The following is a 22,621-nucleotide window of genomic DNA, read 5'->3' as shown; positions in this document are numbered from 1 at the left end:
GCCCACTCTCACACTGCTGATGTGGTTTTATTTTGGAAGCCTTCAGGTGCTGTGTCTTAGATAAGAATGAATGCCGGGCAGCAGTGGTTCACGCAACACTTGGGAGGCAGAGGCAGGTGGATCTCTTTGAGTTCTAGGAGAGCTTGGTCTACAGAGCTAGTTCTAGGAGAGCCAAGGCTGTTACACAGAGAAACCCTTTCTCAGAAAACAAAACAAAAACAAAACCAAGTCGTCCCACTGAAACAAGAGCGGCAGTAGTAGGCTTAAAGCTTCAGAAATCCACTCAGGCAACATTTGCAGAGCTTCTTCTCATGGATGTCGAGGTCAGGCTCCTCCTGTCCGCAGCAGTCAGCAGAGAATGGCTGGAGATGGATTCTTGCAGTCCGGAGACCAAAGGGCCTGCTGGCTTTTACAGCTCTGATCTCAAGATCTGGTTTGAATTAGAGGAGGACTTGAGCTCTTGGAGGAATAGTTGGAAGAGGTGGGTGTTTTTCCTTTGCCTTCCACATTTGGGAAAGGCTTCGTGAAGCAAAACAAATTTTAGGGTAGTTTAGAAGAGTAAAGATCTTGAAGAGGGAAAAATGGAAAATTGGCCTGAGTATCAGAAGAAAGCAAAAGTTAAGTATTTGTAATATTAGCATATGATATAAAAAACACATCATAGGGTTGTGTGTTTGTGGCTTCTCAAAGACACAAGCTTGATTTTGTCACGTCTGTCACGTTGGCGTGTAAGCGTATTTAAGATCATTCATATGTTCCCAAGTCCTGGAACTGTAGTGACACATCCCTTCTTCCCTGTATTCTCCACTGAAGGCTGTAGAGCCAGGACTTTACTGCCGCACTGCACACCCCCACAAGGTGAGCCCACCCTCGGAAGTGAAGGCTGTGTGCTGTGGACGGTGGATGCTAGGCATGCGTTTCCTAAATAAGATTTATTTTGTATCCTTTACCAGAATCCTGGGATTCGCTTAGTATGTTGAAATAAAAGTTGACTGTGGTTCCTCCCACCCATCTTCTTTTGATAACACCGTTTTTATTGATATGTAGTCAAAATAATCAGTGTCTCGTTATCTATCCATGAGTCTGATGACTTATTTTAAAGAAAGTTTTAATGTAATTATTTAATTATATTTTCCTATTAATTACTAATTGTGTGTGTCTATTTCCTAATAAGTAGGAGATTGGTAACTATTAAATTAGAAAATGAAAGCATTGGGTTGACATTCCTGTCTTCAGGGAACAACTGTGTCTAAGTAAGTTGGGGAAGAAATCTAGTATTGTCACCAGTACTGCCTGAGGGACTGGATGTTGACTTTGGAAACGGTTACTGCAAACGAATGTTCATAAATCAATTTTAGAATCTCTTTTTAATGTGCTGTGTGGTGTCAGCTTGCACAGGATGAAGGCGGGCATGGCGGTAGCTTTGCAGTGGTTGAATATAGCACAGCGGAGCATGCCGAAGAGGTTCAGCAGGTGGCAGATGGCATTACCGTCAAGGGGAGCCAAGTCCAGCTATCCTTCTGTGCCCCGGGAGCGCCGGGACGAAGCACTCTGGCAGCCCTCATAGCGGCTCAGCGCGTGGTGAGTGGCGTGCTGCCTCGACAGGCGACCGCTATCTTAACCTCCCAAGTCTGTCTGCAGTTAGTGCTCATTCCCTCGGCTCTCATTGTTTCCCTTATAGTGGAGATAGTGCATGTTTTTAAAGTAAGAAGTGTGTTTTTGAAAAAGCTGGCCAAGTGGTGTCTGTAAAACTAAGCTGGAAGTTAAGAGAAATAGAGTTCATGAAAATGTATTCATCTTGAGTAATTTGTGTGTGGGGGGGGGGGGTATGTGTGTGCAGGTGTGCACAGTCTATGTGTTGGGTGTGTAAGTCCAAGGCTGATGTCAGGTTTTTCTCTTGATGGCTCTCCCCTTTATTGCGGCAAAGGCTCTCACTGAATCCAGAATGTTCCCGTGCACCCATTCCAGCCAGCCTGGCTAGCCAGCTTGTCCTGGGGCTCCCTGTCTGGTTTTCAAGTGCTCGGATGACATCTGCCCAGCTTTTATCTGTGTTCTAGGGACCCAGACTTCAGTCTTTACAGTGCAGGTGCTTTATCTCCCAAGCCTTCCCTCCAGCCACTACCTGGACTAGTTTTTAAAGGAATTTCATTCTTCCAGCAAGTGGTTGAGTTGCTCTCTGCTGTAAGTTTTGAGTGCCGTACTTCATTTCAGAAGTTGTCATAATATAAGTGCCACCATGGTGTGTGGTGCCCACAGTGTGTGGTGCCCACGGTGTGTGGCGCCCACGGTGTGTGGCGCCCACGGTGTGTGGCGCCCACGGTGTGTGGCGCCCATGGTGTAGTACACCCAGTCAGAGCTGCAAAAGATGTCTGTCTCTCTATTGCTTCATGGCACCAAACACTCACCCCTTTGCTATGACTCTCTCGCCTGAGAGTCCCTTAGATGTGCCCTGTGCCTTCAGAGTTTTCATCTCAGCCCAACATGGATTTTGATGGTTTAATGAAGGAAGGGATACTCCTTTGAAAGAATCAGGACAAACTTCATGATGAAGATGACATTTGAGTGTGACATTAAGGAATGGGTGAGGTAATGACATGTGTTGATGGGGGTGGAGGATAGGATTGCCAAATAAATACAGATTTTGCATGAGACATACTCCTATTAAAAATTATTCATATTCTGAACTCCGAGTTTCGCTGAACATCCTGTGTTCCTCATTAAATCTGGTGACCCTAAGGAGGCGGGCTGAGCAATAGTCAGAGCTGGATTAGCTGTTCGGAGAGGGGTAAATGTTCAGGTTGAACCGCCGATGTAGAGAGGCGCATTGATGCTGAAGAGTATGGCATAGACAAAGGACTCAGATTGAATGCAGCACCGGAGAACTCGTAGATAAGTAAATGAGGAAGTGACAGGTGCCAGTCAGGCCATGGGAAAGTCAGCCCTGGGTAGATTAGAGATCAGCAGAGAGAGAGAAGCAGAGGAGGAGGTGGGGCTGGGTGGGAAGGCGGCTGTTGTTCCTCTCACCCCCACACCCCTACTGCACCTCCTGTTAGTTCACTCCTGGCCCTGGATCTGTTCTGTCTCCAGGGTGAGTTAGCATCCTTGGGTTTTCACTCCCAAAAACCACGGCTTTAGCCTTTTTGTTCACTATCAGGTCCCTTTCCTCTGCTTAACTTGAGTCTCTGCTCAGTTGGAATTGCCAAGCTTACAATTCTGAACCGGTCCAGCCGCTGATTTCTGAAGCCAGGACACTGTCATCGTGGATATGAAATGGGCAGCTGGGTGGCTTGGTGCCCCTGCAAATGAGAGGCTTCGCTGATCCCCACAAGTCTTCAATTTGTCCTTTATCTGTTTCCTGCTTCCTCCTGTAGGTATCTAAAACAGGTGGGCAGTGGTGGCACACGCCTTTAATCCCTGCACTTGGGAGGCAGAGGCAGATGAAACGATCTCTGTGAGTTCGAGGACAGCCTGGTCTACAGAGTGAGTTTTAGGACAGCCAGGGCTACCCAGAGAAACCCTGTCTCAAAAAGCAGAGTAACAACAGCAACAATAAAAAACAAAACAGACAAAATGGGAAAAACCAACCTGTACTTGTGCCTTGTGCTTGCTTTCTGCCAGATGACCATGGTTCTGGGGAGGACCAGGTGTTAGATTCAGTCATCCATCCTCCCCACCTCGGCTTGGCTCCTTCTCATGGTAAAATGTGCCCAGGATGTACATGGTCAGCGATGCAAAGTCTACCCCTTCCCTGTTCGTAGGAAAGACCATACCTCTTCCTGACAGTGTCCCCAGCTGGGTGCTCTTGATCCTCTCTTTTCTATCTGACTTTATTTGTTCCACAAATGTCGGTCCTTTTCTTAGGCAAAGCCTTAGACAGCTGCCGTTACAGCTACTGTTTAACAGGGCCATTGTCTCCAGTTCCTAATGTTCCATCTCCTCTCAGCCTAATGCAGAAGAGTGTCCATCTCATTCTTTAAGCTGCTCTCATGAAGGATTTCTCTGTGTATACGGGTTCTTGTGTGTCCATGTGAGCACGCATGTGGAGGTCAAAGGTTGACAGCGGGCATCTTCCTCCATTCTCCACCTTTTCTTTTGAGCAGGGTCTTACTGGACCTGGGCCTTGTCCATTGAGCCAAGAGGAATAGTGAGAAAGCTTTTTTTTTTTCTTCAAATCTTAAAAGTCACTTTTTATGGATAATGGTTTATCTTTTACCAAGTTTCTGAGATTTGAATAAAAAAGAACAAGCAGGCACTAAAAACTTTTAAAGTATTTCTGAGACAATTGAAATAAACATGTGACTCATACTCGAGTTGACTGATAACAGTGCCTTATTTCACTTTCATGATAAATACCACAACCAAAAGCAGATTTGGGGAGGGAAGGGTTTCTTTGGCTTACTGCTTACTTCCATCACCAAGGGAAATCAGGGTGGGAACTCAGGGCAGGAACCTGGAGGCAGGAACAAGCAGGAACCATGTGTATTGCTGCTTTCTGGCTTGCCCTGCATGGCTTGCTCAGCCTGCTTTCTTAGACACGCAGGCCCACCTGCCCAGCCTCCCACATAAATTGCTAATCAAGACAATGCCCTCCAGCCTTGCCCACGGGCTAGAAGATGGAGGTGTCTTAATTGAGGTTCCTCTTCTCAGAAGGCTCCAGATTGTGTCAAGCTGACAGAAAACCAACACAGATGGGAATCACACTGCTGATTTGTTTGGTGGAAGCCGTCCTTTTAGTCAGAAGTTTTAGTGTTAGAAAGTTAATTGGTTTCATTATGACATTTTCTTACGCGTGTCATTGTATTTTGCTCACCTTCCACATCTGTTCATGTCCCTCTTCATGGGTCCCCTACACGGTCCCCCCTCTCCTCCCTCCCTTCCTCCCTCCCTTCCTCCCTCCCTTTCATTCATTCATTCATTCATTCATTCATTCATTCATGTGTGTTTAAGTCTGGATTCTCCATATGAAAGAAAGCATGCAGTGTTCTTTCTTTGTTGCCTTTCTCCTCCCATGGTCCCCTTCTATGCTCATTTCAGAGTTTTCTCTAGCCCTAGTTGATCACAGCTTTTTCCAGAGACATTATTTAATTTGATTTAATAATATTTTTCTTTGACATACTTTTGGAGATGTCCCCAGAAATGGCAGGGACCTAATTTTTTAAAAAACATCATCAGTAATTTTGGAATTAAGACACCGACCTCACTGTCATTGGATGGTTATCCCGACCAGCTTGTATAATGCAAGGCTGAGTGCTCTTTCTGTGAAGCCGGGTGGGCCGCTCCTTAGGCCTCTGGAGTCATCGATTACCTCTGAGCTCCAACTGTGGATATTCTTGCCTCCTCCTCCTCTTTCTCTGCTACCTCTGCCTGTGTTACCCAAGGTGGTCCTTTCCAGCCATGTTTTCCACATTTGACATTAACAGATGTAGACGCTCTTAGCGTTTTAAGACGTCGGAGACTTGCCTCCTTTTCCTTCTGTGTAACTTGCATTTTCTGTTTTGTCTTCATCAGCCTTAGGAAAGAGAGTTCTAGTTCGTCCTTTCAAAGTACCAACTTTTTGGTTTTTTTTTTTTTTTCACTGTTTCTAAATTTCCCTCATTTGCTTATTTCTGCCTTCATCTTAATAATTTTCTTATTTCTGCTTAGCATTTACTTGTCCTCCTCTTGGTTGATAGTGGGGGTGGTGAGATTAATATTTCCCCATCTTTATTGATCACTTACAAGTCACTGCTTAACTCTCCTGCATTTTGTTTGTTTTCTTGTTTGTATTTTGTGCTGGGAAATGAGCTCAGGGTATTATATGATAAATAGGTACTCTGCGGCTGAGTTACATTCCAAGCCCCTGGTTTATTATTTTATGGTAAGTACATTTGTAGGCTGGTATGGTAGTGTAGTGAGCCCAGCATTGGGGAGGCTAAAGCAGGAGAATTGCCACAGGTGTAAGGCCAGCCTGGGCTACATAGCGAATTTCAGACAAGCCAGAGCTATGTGAGAAGACTGTCTCAAACAACATAATGAATAAATAAAAAAGAGAAGTACATTTACAGGTTTCCTTCCAACAAATACTATATTCATATGACTTAAATCTTGATGTATGGATGTTTCAATTTTTGGTGATTTCTTTTTTATATAAAAAGATTATTTCACTTTATGCATAGGAAGACTTTGATTTTATGTATGTATGTGGCCCATGAGCATGATTGGTCTCCACGGAGACTGGAAGAGGGAGTCAGGTTCCCTGGAACTGGACTTTTCTAGCCTCCTATTGGTTTGGCTTTTTTTTTTTTTGTATATAAAGAAACTATTTAATTGTGACATATGTATATGTATATATATCATTCACCATTGTTCTCATTTCTCCTCATGAGCCCTCTTCCTTTATATTGGCTTTGCTTCCTTCCCCAATAGTTACCCTTCTGGGGTGTGTGTATGTCTGTCTGTTCGTCTGTGTGTCCATATATTCCATTATTATCCTCTCCTGTTTTCCTTCCCCACTCTCTAGAACTTCATCTCCCTCCCTTTTGACTTTCATGTCATATGTAGTTTTAATGTATGCATACATATTTCAGTCTCAGTTCTGAGAGAAAGTGTGCAGTGTTTGTCTGAATCTGGCTTATTATTTCACTTACCCAAGTCAGCTCCAGGTCGATCCGTTTTCCTGAAAATGTCATAAATTCCTCATCTTTACAACTTAGTGGAGTTGCCTTATGTATACGTACCGCGTTCTCCGCATCCATCGTCCGTTGGGTATCGTGGTTTGTGTCGTAACTTAGCTATTGTGGCTAGAAGAGCCGCGTGGATGTGCGGCTTTCTCTATGGTGTGTCAACCTGGAGTCCCTCAGGCATACAACCAGGAGTGGAGCTGGGCATATGCTGCTTCTATTTTTAGGGTTTTGAGGAGCCTCTGTATATACAGACGTCCAGTGTGGCTTCCTCAGCTCACCCCGTCCCAGCAGGGAACAAGAAAGGGTTCTCTTCTTGTACATCCTCACCAGCAATGACACAAGTCTAAATCAATTTTAATTTACATGCGATGGCCAAAGATACTAACACTTAAGTTCATTGGCCATTTTTATTTTTTCTTATGCTTTCTATTCAAATCAGTTAGCCCATTTAGTGACTGGATAGTGTGTGTGTGTGTGTGTGTGTGTGTGTGTGTGTGTGTGTGTGTGTGTGAAGTTTTTGTAGTTCTTTATAGACTCTAGAGATCACTTGTTTAACGTGCTGTAAAAACATCTCCCGTCCTGTGGAATGTCCCATCATGCTGCTGGTTATTTCCTTAGTCATGCAAAAGCCTTTGAACTCTGCGATCTCGCTTGTCTATTCTGGGAGTTCTTTCCTGTAACTTCCTTTCCAGAAACTTCTTCCCTGTGCCTCTGTTGTAGCTTCTCTCGGTTCCCTGACAGTTTCCAAGTTTCAGGTCTCAACATTAAGGTTCTTAGTCCATTTTGAGTTGGTTTTTGTGTTAAGTGAGAGAGTGGACGCCGACACCCTGGTTTCCTTATTTCAGAGGAAACACTGCTGGAGGTTTTTCCGTATTTAGTGTAATGACTCCAGGTTTGCCACGTAGCCTTTATTATGTCCTGGAAAATTCTTCCTGTCCCTGTTTCTTCATGACTTTTATCCCTGGGTTGAGGACATGTGACGGAGGCCTTCTCTGCATCAGTTGAATAGTGATGCGATTTCTGTCCTTAGGCATGTTTGTGTGTGCTGTGTTTGTGGATTTTGCATATGTTGAGCCATCCTTGCATCCTGGAGGGAAGCCAGCTTGGTCATGGTGTATGATTCTCCACAGGTTCTTGAATTTGGACTACAGATTTTTTTTTTTATTGAGAATTTTTAATTCCTGTGTTCTTTAGGGAAATGAGTCTGGAACTTTTGTTTTTTTTGTTGTTTCTCCTTTCCTTGGTTTTGGTATCCGGATAATGCTGGCTTCATAGGAGAGGTTGGCAGTTTCCTTTCTTGTCTGTTTTATGGGACAGTTTGAGGATCACCCGTGTTAGCTGGCATAGTGGACTTGAGTGGTCAGTCAATCCAGTTCTGGGCTTTTTCTCTGTTAGGAAACTTTATATTACGACTTCAACCTTGCTGTTTTATTATCTGTCTCTGTTGCTTATATCCTATTGATTTTCTATTGCTAGGTAATGGGTGTCTAGGAATTTATACTTTTGATTCTATTAACTGGGCCTTTCCCTCATTCTGTTAGTGCGACTTGGCGCTTGCCAGCCATGTTTACTTTTTCTGAAGACTCCTTGCTCCTGTTGTTCCTGTAGCTTTTGATCAGTGAAGTTCATTCACTACTTCTGCCCTGATCGTTATTCCCGTGATCTACTGCTTTGGGGTTTGCCTTGTTCTGTTTTTCCTTAGACCTCAAGGTACATAATCCTGTCATCTGACTGAGGCACGGACTCCTGTCTAATCCGGTCTGCTCTTTTTCAGTGTAAGGACTTCTAGCTATAAACTCTCCTAGCTGTAGCCCAGAGGCTTTGGGAAGTTAAGTTCTTATTTTCATTATTTTTCTAGAAGCTTATAAATTTCCTTCCTGATTTTTTTTCTTTACCAAGTATTACTGTAGCATCTGTGTCGTCTCTTACTATTGATTTCTAGCTTTATTTTACTACCATATAGAATGCAAGAAATTGCTTCAGTTCCTTTGTATCTGTTGAAGATGGCTTTGTGGACCAGAGTGTGGTCAGGTTTAGGAAACACTTCGTGGACTGCGGAGGAGAGCCGCCATAGCTGCCGAATCAGCCGATCTGTAGATCTGCTAAGCCCATTCGGTCTGTGACATAGTTTAACTGAGGTCTCTCCCTACACTTCTCAGTTCGAATGACCCAGCTAAAGATGAGAAATCCCACGCTGTTATTGCATCAGAGAAATTGGGGGTCCCAGTGTCCGATGCACATGTATTTGCTATTGTCTCTGTGAATCGCTGTTATTAGTATGCAGTGGCCTTCTTTATCTGTTATTTTGGTTTTCAGTCATTTTTATCAGGCATCACAGTAACTATGATGGCTTATCTTCCATTTTTTTTGTTTTTGTTGTTGTTTGTTTTTTTGCTGGAACTTACTTCATAGACCAGGCTGGCCCTAGACTCACTGGGATTCGCATGTCTCTGCGTCCGTCCCGAGTGCTGAGATTAAAGGCATGTGCCACCGCTGCCCAGCCTATCTTCTGCTTCTTTTTCTTCAGCTTTTGGCTCTTAGTCTGTTGGTGTCTTTGCCAGGGAGGTGAGTTTCTTGGTGACAACAGCTTCTTGGCTCTTGTTCTGCAGCAGTCAGCTAATCTTCCTGTCTTTGAGGTGGAGGTGAGGCTGTTTACATCCAGGGTCATTGTTGAGAGATGTAGTTGTGTTGGCTGGGTTATTCTGTTTCTCCCTCTCAGAGTACAGTTTGCTTCTTTGCTTATGCTGGGCAGAGACATCCTTTTCTAACGGTTCATCTTTTCTTGTGAAACTTATCCACTCCTGAGCTCTTGTGATTGAGCCTTTTTTCCTCTTCTGTGTGTAGAATCCCTTTAAGTACCCTCTGCAGAGCTATCTTGATGGTCACAAACCGTCATAGTTTGTGCTGGTCTTGGATTGTCCTTACTTCTTTGTCACTTTTTAAAAGATGCCATTGCTGCTTGTTGCAATCTTGATCGACAGTTCTGGGTGTTCAGGACATGAACTAGATAGACTGTTCACCCTTTGCTGCCAGACTCCTGCTCTTCACAGCTGTTCTCTGGGGAACTACGGCAGATCCCTTATGTAGACTGTTCCCAGGCCCCAAGGGTAATTCAGTTTTAAGTAGCAGATTCACTCTCAGGGTGGCACCTGGCCTTAACCCCCGGAACTGGGGGAGAGCTCCTCTGTGTTCTCATTTGAAAAGTCGCTGTCTCAGCCCTACGGCAGTTGGAATTTGTGGCCTGGGGGCATCATGGGCCTGTCCCATGGGTAGGACTGCCGGTGTCTCTTCACTCAGGCCTCCCGTCCAACCTGTAGGATGAGGCTTCTGTTTTGCCTCTGCCCACCAGGAGCCACCGGGCTGACTTTGTACTGAGCTTGGCTTGCTGTCTTTCTGTTTTGCTTTTCCCTGTGTTTCTCCGCGCTCCTCCGATGCCCTATCTTCTCTGCATCTTGCTTCTCTTTGGAGTAGAGTCTATTTTTCCTGTCCTGACATTTCTTCAGTACTCCCACGGTCAGCTTCTAGCCTGCTGTATTGCCACCAATTTTCAAAACTTATTTTTCTGTTGGTTCCTAATAGTTTTATGGTTGGAAAAACTTAACCTGTGCGTCAGGTCTGGAGGCAGGACAATGTTGTGAGCTTTGTGTCTTATGTGGCCGATTTCTCTGAGTGCGCTTGGAGATGGCCTTGGCGCTGTGCTTGAGGGTAATAGTCATATGCACACATGATTGCGCATGTGTAGGAATATAGTCTGATCTTTTAGTCATCCTTCTTCGCTTTTTTCTTTCTTCATCGTCTTCATCTGTTAGTGTCTTAGAGCAGAAGATTTTTCTCTATTATCATCAGTTTTTCTATTTCTGCTTATTCTGTAGCCATTGTTCCAGACTTCAGTGTGTTCTTAGATGGGTGTCTGTTGATAGTTGCCCTGGTTTATCAGTCTTTGTATCTCCGAAAGGATTCCTTTCTGATGCTACCTGGCTCCTTCAGCTTCCTTTGCTCTATATTTGCTGCCCCTTCATCTCTGCCTTTCTGTGTGTGATATTTTAAAACATCACGTATGAAAGTCCATGTCTTTTTATTGGTGCATTTTAAACACCTCTTAGTGTATGTATGTTTCATCCGGTTGGCGTTTTGGCAGTCTGTTCCCTTACACTTTCTTTTAATGAAATGTTTTCATCTTTTTCCATATTTCTAACTGTTGGGTAGATGTGGACTTGCCAGCTATGCATCTTATCTTTCAGTTCATTTCTTTCCTGTTTTGTTTTTGTTTGCTTTTTTGCGAGACAAGGCCTCACTATGTAGCTAGCTCTGGCTGTATGGAAACTCATTATGTAGTCCAGGCTGGCCACAAACTCAGAGATCCTCCTGCCTCTGCCTCCCGATTGCTGGAATTAAAGGCGTGCGTCACTACTGTCCGGCAATGTTTTTCATGTTTAGAAGTTGTGTGTGTGTAGGTGTTTTGCCTGTTGTCTGTGACCCACATGTGTGCGGTGCTTGTGGAGGCCAGAAGAGGGGGCATCGGGTCCTCTGGAAATGAGAGTTCAGACCTTGTGAGCTGCCATGTGGGTGCCAGGGCTCCAGCCCAGGTCCTCCGCTCTCCCGATAGTCACCTCTCAGCCCCTTGTATTTTAAGAGTGAGCTCAGGTGCTGAGGTGGCAAGCACACATTTGCACCACAGTGTGCAGTGGAGGTCAAAGGCCAACTTTCTCCTTCCTCCTAGCTTTATTTCTGCCACCGTGCGGTGTGCCCCCGGCTAGGTGGCCTGTGCATTTGGCCGATTCTCCTGTCTGTGCCTCCCGTCTGTTCTGGGCTTGCCTTACAGACGCATGTGTCTGCATTTAGCTTTCTATGCGGCGTCTGGGTTTGAACTCAGGTCTTCAAGGTTTTGTGGCAAGTGCTTTCCCTGGGTGACCCATCCTCCCAGGTTGCATTTCCTGCTGGGGGGGGGTGACCCTAAGTTATCAACACCCTTTCCTTTCTTAGTACCCGGCTTCTCAGTTAACTCATTCACTGCCGTTCTGTTTGTTCCTCCCTACCCTACTTACCATGATAATTATATCCAATTCTTTCCTTTAGAATTACCCTGGATATTATCTGTGTCATGGGCCTGGCTGTTATAAAGTTAGGATAGTATTCTTTATCTTCCATGTCACACAGCACTGTCTTGCATTTATTTGCCTGTGTCCTCACTGAAGTGTTTCCTCCGAGGGAGTTTTGAATGAAGGCGTTCATGGGGTAGAGAGCTTTTCAGAATGTGGGCAGTCAGGAACAGTTTTCTCCTTTCTCATGTGAAGCACTAGCCTGCCTGAATATATAAATCTGTCTTCAGAGGTTTTCCCTCACCTCTGAAGTTGGAAATATTCACTCCTTGTCCCCTAGTCTGGTGTTTCTAGGAAGACACTGGCTGCAATAGCGGGTATTTTCTTTTCTTTCCAAATTTTTTTTTTTTTTTTTTTTGCCTTTGGTGTTTATAATGTTTGACAGCTACGAGTGGGTGTGTGTTTTAGCTGCGTGTTCAGGACACCAGGTGGTTGGTTGTTGTTTCTGAGCTCTTTAATAATGTACATTTCCCGGCTATTGCCTTTCCAAAGACGCCTCTCAACTTTTAGTCTCCTGTGGGGACTTCTGTTGAGCAGGTTCTTGTCCTTGGCCTGTGTCCCTGTCATCTTGCTGCCCCCCGTTACCCTCACCTTGCTCTTAATAATTTTGCTTGCCTTTTCTGTTTCTTTAACCTGATCCTTTAGATCACTGATTTGTTTTGAGTAATATTTGTCTTACTGTTGAACCTGCCTGTTAAAACAGAATAGAGATGAAGAGGAACAGCTTTTCTCTGTAGACTAGGTGTATCCCTGCCAGTCTGTGGACTTGCTTTTGAGAGTTGAGGATCTAATCCACGTGATGCACTTACAGCAGGACTGTTTAGAGGAAGCAAGGGCTGATTCTCTCTTCGTATGTTTGTTCTTTATGCCAGCCCCTCCCCCTGCCCTTAATAACTGTCTTTGCTCTTTTAAGGCTACTCACCTTTTGGGGGGACGTCTGTCGTGTTGTTGGCGTTCTGCTTTCTCTGTCACTGTCACAGGCAGTCCAGCCTGTTGCCCCTGTTTGAGCGGCTCTAGTCTCTGATGTCAAATTATTGTTTTCTTTGACTATATATTTTCGGGGTGGGGGATGTCAGCTTCTCGTGTGCCAGTGCCTGTAGGTTAGTGAAAGGGTTGTTGTACAGCTCAGTGGAAGAGTGATGTGGTGCTCAAAAGCCCTGGAGTCAGTCCCCCATTCACAGACGCACACACACACATACACCACACATCACACATATACACACACCACAATATACACATACATGCATACACACACACCACACATACACATATACCACACATCACACACACCACACATCACACACACACCACAATACACACATACGTGCATACACACATACCACAATACACACATACGTGCATACACACCACAATACACACATACATGCATACACACACATCACACATACATACATGCATACACACATACCACACATGTTGAAATTAGGAGCAGCAGGTCTGCGTCCCCGGCACCCAGCCGCCCGCATGGCTGGCTTATGCCCGAAATAATTACACGGAAACTGTATTCTTTCAAACACTGCCTGGGCTGGTTCCGGCTTCTTATTGGCTATCTCTTACATATTGTTCTAACCCATTTCTAATATTCTGTGTAGCCCATGAGCTGGCTTACCAGAGAGGATCTTAACCTGCGTCTGTCTGGAGTGGGAGCATCATGGCGACTCACTGACTAAAGCTTCTTTTTCCCCAGCATTCTCTTCTGTCTACTCCGCCTACCTAATTTTCTGTCCTATGAGGGCCGAGGCAGTTTCTTTATTAGTAAGAAACCACTCCCACATCACACACATACACACATACCACACATCACACATATCACACATACATACCACACATCACACATATCACACATCACACATACCACACATACACACACCACAATACACACATACATGCATACACACACATCACACATACACACATACATGGATACACACATACCACACATACACACATACCACACATCACACATATCACACATACATACCACACATCACACATATCACACATCACACATACCACACATACACACACCACAATTCACACATACATGCATACACACACATACCACACATAAACACACACAGAGCTACCATAAGAACTTGACAGGGAAAGCAATGATGGAGAGATAGAGGGAAAGCCTGGTCTTCGCTAGGATTTACAGAAGATGGGCCGGGAGAGCTCCAGCCTGCCATCCTCAGGGCTTTCCTTACCACACTGGACTCTGCCTCGCAGTGCCTCTCTCTGCATCTGGCATCCAGGCCTGTGTTTTCTGGGCTTTGCTCTCCTCGGTGGTGCTGCCTCACGGTGCTGTGGGTGTGAGGAGCTGGCCAGTGACCAGTGTCCTGCCCATACCAACACTGTCTGGTCCCTGCCCTCCACCGTGTGCTTACGTACCACCTGCTGCCAGTCTTTGATTCTGCGGGCATCCATGGCCCATGGTGCTCTTTTCTGCATAGCTTTTGCTGCCAGGAGAGCCCAGCTCCCCTGAAGGAATGGTGGAGGAAACTACGCAGTGCCGCCTGCCAAAGCCTTCCCCAAATTCTCTTGTAGACCTAGACTTTCTTGCTCTCTGAGCATGTCTACCTGCACACCTCTATCCCGACAGAGTTTCTTGCCAGCGCTGTATCTGTTTAAGTCCATATTTCTTTCCCTCTCAACTTTACAGAATCTGGGTTAGGAGAGGAGCCCAATTGTCCTTGTCAGTTCTCCCCTTTCTTATGGTTCTATCTATCTACCTACCTACTTACCGACCTATCTGAATATATATACAGATATAGATATAGATACACATTGTTTCTATACGGAAATCCACATATATTGGGCTTTTTGCATATATGAACATGGTACTCATGTATGTATGTACATGTGTTCCTATGTGTGTGAGGGTGCACATGCTCATGCGTGTGAAAGCCTGAGATTACTATCAGGTACCTGTCTTCCTTGATCACTCTCCACCTTATGTATTGAAGCGTGGTCTCATACTTGAACTCAGAACTCAGCCATTCAGCTAGTCTGGCTAGCCAGACTGCTCTGGGAACCACCTATCTCTACCTTCCCTGTGCTTAGATTATAGGCAGACTGCATGTCCACCTGGCTTTTATTAGTTCGTCCGTCCGTCCGCCCGCCCGTCCGTCCGTCCGTCCGTCCATCCATCCATCCATCCATCCATCCATCCATCCATCCATCGAGACGCAGAGAGTCTGTGTTCATCTGGGGGTTTGTGCCTGCCACTGTGCATATTATAGAGGTTAGAGGACAATTTTAATGAGCTAGTTCCGGCTACCATGTGGGTCTTAGGGAACAAACTCAGGCTGTCGGACTTGGCTGCAAGCCTCATTACTTGCTAAGCCATTTCTTTGGCCCCCATCCAGCTTTTCTCCTGCAGGTTCTGGGGGTTCCGAGCGCCAGTCCTCACACTGAAGTGGCAAGTTCTTTATCTACTGAGCATCCACCTACCTGTCAGGATGCTTTTTAAAACTTAAAAAAAATGGTTCATGGTTTTTTGGTAGCTCTGCAGGTTGGTTCATCTTTGTTTCACTCTGAAGGATTGAGGGAAGGAAATAGACTTTAAGAATAAGAAAATTGTGTTTGAAAGTCAGCCTGCATTCTCCCCACTTGGATCAATAGTGTAATATGACTTCCTGTAGCGTGGGGAGCTGACAATGTGTTGGCAAGTTATCACCTTTCTAGGAATCCTATCTCCTTGTCATCATTTTGTTTGTGTTTTCTGAGACTTGTTCTATTAAACTGTTAGTTCATCCGAAGGCAGTTGGCGTTGGACAGATTTTAGATGTTAATGCATTATGTCTACGGTAGGACATGTAACATTGTAGTTGAGAGCTGTGGTAGAAAGTGTATGGTAAGTTCATGAATTAAAGCCAATTGTGTTTGTCAGAAAATAAGTCTTTGGTTCCTTCCTAGGCAGGAGGACCACTTTGGGGCTTTTGTCTTTTTCTTTTGTGCTTATGCTTCTTCTGATGTTTGTTTCTGCCCACGCTGAAGATGAACAGCAGCCAAAAGGGATTGCTGCCAGAGCCGAATCCGGTACAGATTATGAAAAGTTTGAACAATCCTGCCATGCTCCAGGTTCTTCTGCAGCCTCAGCTGTGCGGACGAGCAGTTAAACCAGGTGAGCGCGCACAGCCTGCTTGAGTGCAGACGTTGGCATGAAGTCGCTTCTGCTGCACTGTATGCGGAATGTAAGAAATGCCTTACGGGTTGAAACGCACCTAACACTTGTCCAACTCTTTCCTAAGAATTATCGATCAAAACTTGGCTAAGATGGTTATCCAAGATGGTGCTATGTCTTGGTTATATCGTAGGTACAATTTACTTTAGTGTCCATTTTCTGTGCCGTTAGTAAGGTTTTAACTATTAAACCTTCAGTTGAGCTCTCTGTTGTGGTGAAGTTCTAAACCCAGTAACAGTGGCACGCCACTACTCTGCCGCCTGGGTGAGCCGAGTGCGGAGCATCCCTTTGCAATCATTGCGGTGACTTACCTTGTGGAATGTGCTAATTTGTTTCTGTGTCCGTCTTTCTCTGTCGTAAAGGACGAAGTAGTTTCCCTCTGAACCAGATGACAAAAGCATCATTCTTGTTACCCAGATCTGTGTATGGTCGCTGTACTTTGATTATCAGAGTATTTGGTATTCTTTTTCTGGTATTTCCTCTGAAACAAACAACTTTACATACACAAGCTTTCTGTGTTAGCATTATGAGGAAATGCGGAAGTTTAGAGTAAATATATTTAGCGTAAGCATGCTCAGTGTGTTTATTCCAGTTCAGTCCCAGCTGGCCTAATGCCAACTCCCACCCGAGGCAACACAGGCCCACAGGTTAAAGGCACTGCCTCTGTGTGGCTGTCCCCTAAGTCCCTGGCTACAAGCTAAAGGTTCTCTCGGCTGTCTGAACTTCTGACCAACTAGCGATACAAATTTGGGAGTTGCCAGAATCCTTCCATTTGGTAATCCTCTAGAATGTTTTGTAGGCTTCTGGAAAGAACCATATATATATATGATTATAATTTTACTAGAAAGGACTGAGCAGAAATATGCAAATGAAGACAGTTAGTGTGCAGGCCGTGACACTTTCCAGCACGCGATTAGTAGGGGATTTTTTTTTTTTAGAAAAGTATTGATGTTGACAGCTTCATGTGTGTGTATAAAGTATTCTGATAGCTCTTTGCTTCCCTTCATCTCCCTCCCATCGCTGTCACCCACCCCATCCCTGTCACACACATCCTGTCTGTACCAGTCTTTTTCCCAAACTCATGACTTTTGGTTTTGCTTTATGAGCCGTTGAGTTTAATCGGGCCCCGTGGGGCCATTGGATTGACGATCCGTTGGAGCCTGGTGGGGTAACCAGTGGGTCCAACAGCATAAGCCGACGAGTCTCCTTCCTGAATTGACCTGAATTGACTGATGAATTGACAGTTCATCAGTGATGGGTAGGGAGGGCCTCCTGAGCCCATCTTCCGTCTATGCCTGACTTGGTGGCCCGTTCTTGTGCCCACCCAGTGCAGGCATCTGCAGCTGCTGTGAGATTGTAATTGCAATGGCCGTGTTTTACCCAAGAGATATTTCACAGCCGTCTTCTGGCTCCCCCTTTACGCACGGTGTCCCCTGAACCTTAGAGGAAATGGTATCAATGTCTTGTTTAGGGCCAATCTTTGGTCAGTTACTTATTCTCTGTACCTTGTAGGGCCATGAGTCTCTGAATTGCATTCGCCACCATTCACTGGAAAGACAAGTTTCTCCAATGAAGGCTGAGAGCAGCGTTTTTCCATAGGTACAAACATGAATATTTAGAGGGTAGCTTGCCACGGTCAGCTGCTAAACAGTGCTCAGTTTCCATTTTAGGGCTCATCGTCTCTCTGGCCATGGGCTTTGGACCAGGTTTATAGAATCAGGCACGTGGATCAAGTCTCAGATCCCATCAGAACCATTGGTTACCTGTGTAACAGGAGTGCCGCTGGTGCACAGGACGTGGCTGGCCTGCCAGGCTGGTCTTGTAGCTCACAGAGGTTATCTCTGGGTAAGACCATTGATTCCTTCTCTCCCCCAGCAGCCTGCATGGCTTTCCCAGAACTGTGAAAACCACCAGCAGGGACGGAGCTGCAGCTCTAGCTTGGCTTTCTTTTTTTATATCATGCATCTAGGGTATGTAGTGTATACGGTTTGCTTTCCGTGTTAGGGTCAACACCATGAGCAAAAGCAACTAGAGGAGGAAAGGGTTTGCCAGTTCCTCTCACAGTTGATTGTTGAGGGAAGTCAGGGCAGGAACTCGAGCAGGAGCAGAGGTGGAACTCACTGGTTTGCTCCTCACTGCCTCTTCACACAACCCAGGACCACCTGCCCAGAGGTAGCACCGCCCACACTAGGCTGGGCCCTCCCACACCAGTCATTGATCAAGGAAGTGTTCTGTGGAACACTTGCCCACATTTTCTGAGTTGAGAATCCCTCTCCCAGATGACCCCAGTCTGTGTCAAGTTGACGAAAACAAAAACAAAACCCCCTAACTAGCACAAGGCGGTACCTCGCCCTTGGCATTGAAGGTGTTGATTAATAATAACTCACAGCTTCTGAGAGCAGCTGTTCCCAGCCATACAGGGTCTTTTTAGGAATTGGAACTTTGTGGCAGTTTCATTGTATGCGGACCCCCCCCCATACACACACAATATATATATTATTACATCTAGATTTTCTGGATTGTCCTAAAATATGGTGTTCACACATGACAGCCTCCTGCTGGTTGGTTATTGATTGGCACCGGGCAGGAGTCCTGCATTCCTGTCACTCCACAGCTTCTCCTGATGCAGTCCAAGGTGGCTCTAGTGTGTAAAGACTCATACTGTGCTCTCAGGTCGTGTAGGAGAATATTGTCCACACTTTTGGATTGTGAGCATCTTTGATAATTCTGCCCCTTCCACCAACACTATATATTTCCACCCCCATTCTCTGTTTGGTTTGTGGTCACATAAGAATGTGGTTTTGTTTTGCCTTGCTTTTTAGATTTGACTTGATTTTTTAATTTGAAAATTCTATAGGATGAGTACGTGTACATAATTCAGATTTCTAGAGCTGGAGTTGCGGGCAGCTGACATGGGTGCTGGGAATCAAACTCTGGTCCTCTGCAAAAGCAGTATGTCCCCCATCACTGAGCCATCTCTCCACCCCCAGGAGTATGCGTTTTAATATTAATGTTACTGTCTCTATTTTAAGATGTTTTACTATTTAAATGGGTGGAGACGTTTTTCTTTGTCTTTGTTCGGGCTGGTCAGGGAAGAAGAGTAAGTCTCCACTTCAGTGAGCACAGGCCGAGCTGATCCTGCATTCCAGTTGCACTTTGGTGTTTTCTTGGGCAGTGGGTAGGTGCTGGGAGCAAACCCAAGTGTGCACCACACTGCTGAGCTGCACCTGCAGGCCTCGTGGCAGACCCGATGAACATCTAGGTCCTTTCCAGAGAGAGGTAAAATTGCAATGAGGATTTGTTTTTATTTACACCTATACTTTTATGACCTTGGGTAAATAGCTGGTTGTAGATTTGAGCCATGTTGATGTTCACTTGGTGTGTTACCGCTCTTGTTTTTGGATACGGACTCCCTACCTAACTGGGAATGACTTAGTATTTTTTCTGTTGCATGCACATTATGAAAAGCTATTGCCAGGACCTTTTCTGAATGCTACTTTATGATATATTATGATATATATGCATACTTAGATGAAATTAATCATGTGTTTTCTATTTTATAGTTCTTTTTTCTCTTTCTATTATCTATTCCAAAATTACCCCTTCTGACATGTGTGTGGTATTTGGACTCAGAACTAAGAGTGTAGTTACTCTCTATTCCTTATATCTAGATATACAGTTGATTTCTTTAGAGATGAGGTCTCGCTGTGTATTTCTGGCTGGGCTGGAACTTGCTGGGTAGACAGGACTGGCCTTAGACTCACAGAGATCTGCCTGGCTCTGGCTTTGAGTACTGGAATTCAAGCCATACATCACCATGTCTGGTTATGTGTAGTCACGTTGCAGCCTTTCAGTTTCTATGATGTAAGAATTTCTGCGCATATATATATATATTATCTTCAGTAAAGGATTTTTCATAAGATCTTTAAGGATGAGGGTTGCATCTTTCCCCATGCCCTACCTTCTGACAAAATTCTCCCAAACACCTGATAAGGTATTGAGGGACTGGAGAGATGGCTCAGCAATTAATAGCTTGTGTTGTTCTTGCTGGGGACATGGCGGTAACTGCGTTCCAGGGAATCCTCTCTTCTCGCCTCCTTGGGCGTCAGGCACTCTGCACTTACGTGCAAGCATGGGTAAAGGTGCTGAGCTACTACCAAGGCCTCTGTTAGTACCATTCTGCCAGCACAAGCTGTGCTGGGTGCTGGAGACAGGCAAGCCTGCGTTTGGTGCTTAAAGACAAATTGTGGGGATTCTAAAGCGGCTTCCAGGATCGAATCACAAGGGAAGAAGTCTGTCCCTCTTAGCCAGTAGATGAAACTCCCTGTGCAGGTTAAAGGTTGTGAAAGAAATGTTTTGGAACATGCTGTATTTTTAATTTCTTAAGTCACGTGGTTACGGTTTTACTTTGACTGACTCTGATCTTCTCAAAACAGTTCTTGGAGTCGCACCCAGCTTGTCTCATCTGCTGAGCCCATCCCTCCCCTCCGCGCTACTGCACTTCAGTAAAGCACAACAGGTTTGTACACAGCACTGAAGATTCAGAGTGAAGACTCCCCCTCCCCTGGCCCCCCTAAATCCTCCTGCCTCCATCTCCCAAGGACTGGGATTACAATAAGCGTGCCAGACCTTGTCAAGCATTTTGCATTTTAAAAATATCTGCCTGCCCTTTGCCCTTTGTGTTACTAGGGATTGTCCTGGAGTTTACTGATGCCGGCCAGAGCTTCGCTGCTGACTTGGCAGCCCCAGCTTTATTTTGACTTTTAGTTTTGACACAGAATCTTACCATAGTTGCCGAGGCTGGCCTTTAACGCATTCTATGAACTTGTCATCCTCCTGCATCAGCCTCCTGAGGAGCTGTAATTATAGGCCCGTGCGTAGAGAACAACCTTTAATAAGGATAGCTCCGTAAAATCACAGAATGAGTGTGTGTGATCCAGTGCTGATGGGGACAGCCCAGAGATGTGTGTGTGTGTGTGTGTGTGTGTGTGTGTGTGTGTGTGTGTGTGTGTGAGAGAGAGAGAGAGAGAGAGAGAGAGAGAGAGAGATCCAGTGCTGATGGGGACAGCCCAGAGAACAAGAGGAGTGTGTGTGGTGTGTGTGAGAGAGATTGTGATCCAGTGCTGATGGGAACAGCCTAGAGAGCCTAACTTACTGATTCCCACTTGTAGAATATTAACAGAATTTAGTGGTAATCTTTGCTAGGTAATGAGTCAGTTTTTTGTCTGTGTGTGGTGGGGTATAGGGAGATGGACGGAATGTGTGCCTTGGGTGTGGAAGTCAGAGGACAACCTTGGCGTCGGTCTTGCCTTTCTACCCTGTTTGGGGCAGGCTGTCGCTGTTTGCTGCTGCATTTGCTAGGCTAGCAGGCTCGGGTTCTGGGAATTCTCCCTTCTCCACCTTCCATCTTCCCATAGGAGTGCTGGGATGTTTGTTTGTTTGTTATAGGATTCGAACTCTGGTCTTCATGTTTGCACGACAAGCTCTTGGCCCACTGAATCATTTCCCAGCCCGAAAGCAATAATAGTTTTAGAACAAAGCAGTTTATACAGTCTTAACTCAAAACAAGTTTATAGAAAGAAATGACCAGTAAATCCTAATGTTTAAATTTTAATCAGTGTTATAAAATAGTTCATATGTTTGTGAGAGCAAAGAATATTTTTTTATGTTTTCAGATTAAGTGTTTTAAATATGCACTTAGACATAAGTAGCTGATATAAGTGTTTGCCATATTAGAAATAGACATTACTCATTAATTTCAGAATATAGTTACAGATGCACAGACCTATGCACAAACCAGTTATCTTCTTACCCAGAGGATGGGAGAAATGTGTGGTGCTGAAGACAGCTGTTTCATTATTTGGAGACAGGGTCTTGGCTGAGAAGCCCAGGCAGGCTTCCATCTCAGAATCCCCCTGCTTCTGCCTCGCTGGCACTGGGGTTAAAGGTGTGTACCACTACTCCAGGTTGTAAAACTAGCTTTCTGAAGGGAGAGAAGGGAGAAAAAGCCCCTCCCCCACCCACAGTAGCTATTCCGTTGTGAGCCACTTGGGAGGTTTTGTTTTGGCTTCTGGGTCCAAAGGGATCGAACCCATCCATTGTGAATATGTGAGGTCATCTGTCAGAGGAGGCGTGGTGGCAGGAACAGGAAGCTGACGCTCACATTTACCCAGATACCGGAAGTAGAGAGAAAGAAAAGGACAGGAAGTGGAACAAGGCTTTAAACTCTTAAATCCCGTCTCTAGGGATTTACTCCAGGATTGGGCCACCTTCTAAAGGTTCCAGTCCATGCCACCAATTAGGGAGCATTTCTTATTCAAAACACCACACCATCTTTCTTGTCTTTTCCCTTCAAGACTCCTGTACGTTGAGGTACGTTTTACTTGTCCACGCGCTCCGTTGAGTAGCCAGCCACATGTGCTCGGTGCTGCCCCTGTTATGGCTCCAGCTTTGGATAGCACATTCTCATAGTCTCCATTGTTTCAGGGAGCATGAAAAGTCAGACGTGATGGCTGGTACCTCTAATCTTGATGCTGGGGGAGGGCAAGACTGGAGGACTACTGTATTTAAGGTCAGACCAGCTACATAGTAAATTCTGGGCCGGCCCGGGGCAACAGAGTCAGATTCTGTCTCCAAACAACAATAAAAACCCA

At 45.2% G+C, this 22,621-nt stretch overlaps 1 protein-coding gene across 1 annotated transcript in view; it reads left to right on the top strand.

Moving 5' to 3' along the window:
• Positions 1-22,621, top strand: part of Raver2 (ribonucleoprotein, PTB binding 2) — a 76,036-nt gene that overhangs the window by 36,328 nt on the left and 17,087 nt on the right. The window contains exons 4-6 of the mRNA XM_050136134.1: positions 1,390-1,581; positions 15,782-15,908; positions 20,405-20,487. Coding sequence (XP_049992091.1) covers positions 1,390-1,581; positions 15,782-15,908; positions 20,405-20,487 — 402 coding nt within the window. The remainder of the gene's footprint in view (positions 1-1,389; positions 1,582-15,781; positions 15,909-20,404; positions 20,488-22,621) is intronic.

Source organism: Alexandromys fortis, unplaced genomic scaffold (assembly GCF_014885135.2).
Source record: "Alexandromys fortis isolate MF-2015 unplaced genomic scaffold, M_Fortis_MF-2015_v1.1 scaffold_13, whole genome shotgun sequence".
In the NCBI taxonomy this organism is placed as follows: Eukaryota; Metazoa; Chordata; class Mammalia; order Rodentia; family Cricetidae; genus Alexandromys; species Alexandromys fortis.
The sequence above is the reverse complement of the archived record's forward strand: the minus strand, read 5'-3'. Positions and strand labels throughout refer to the sequence as shown.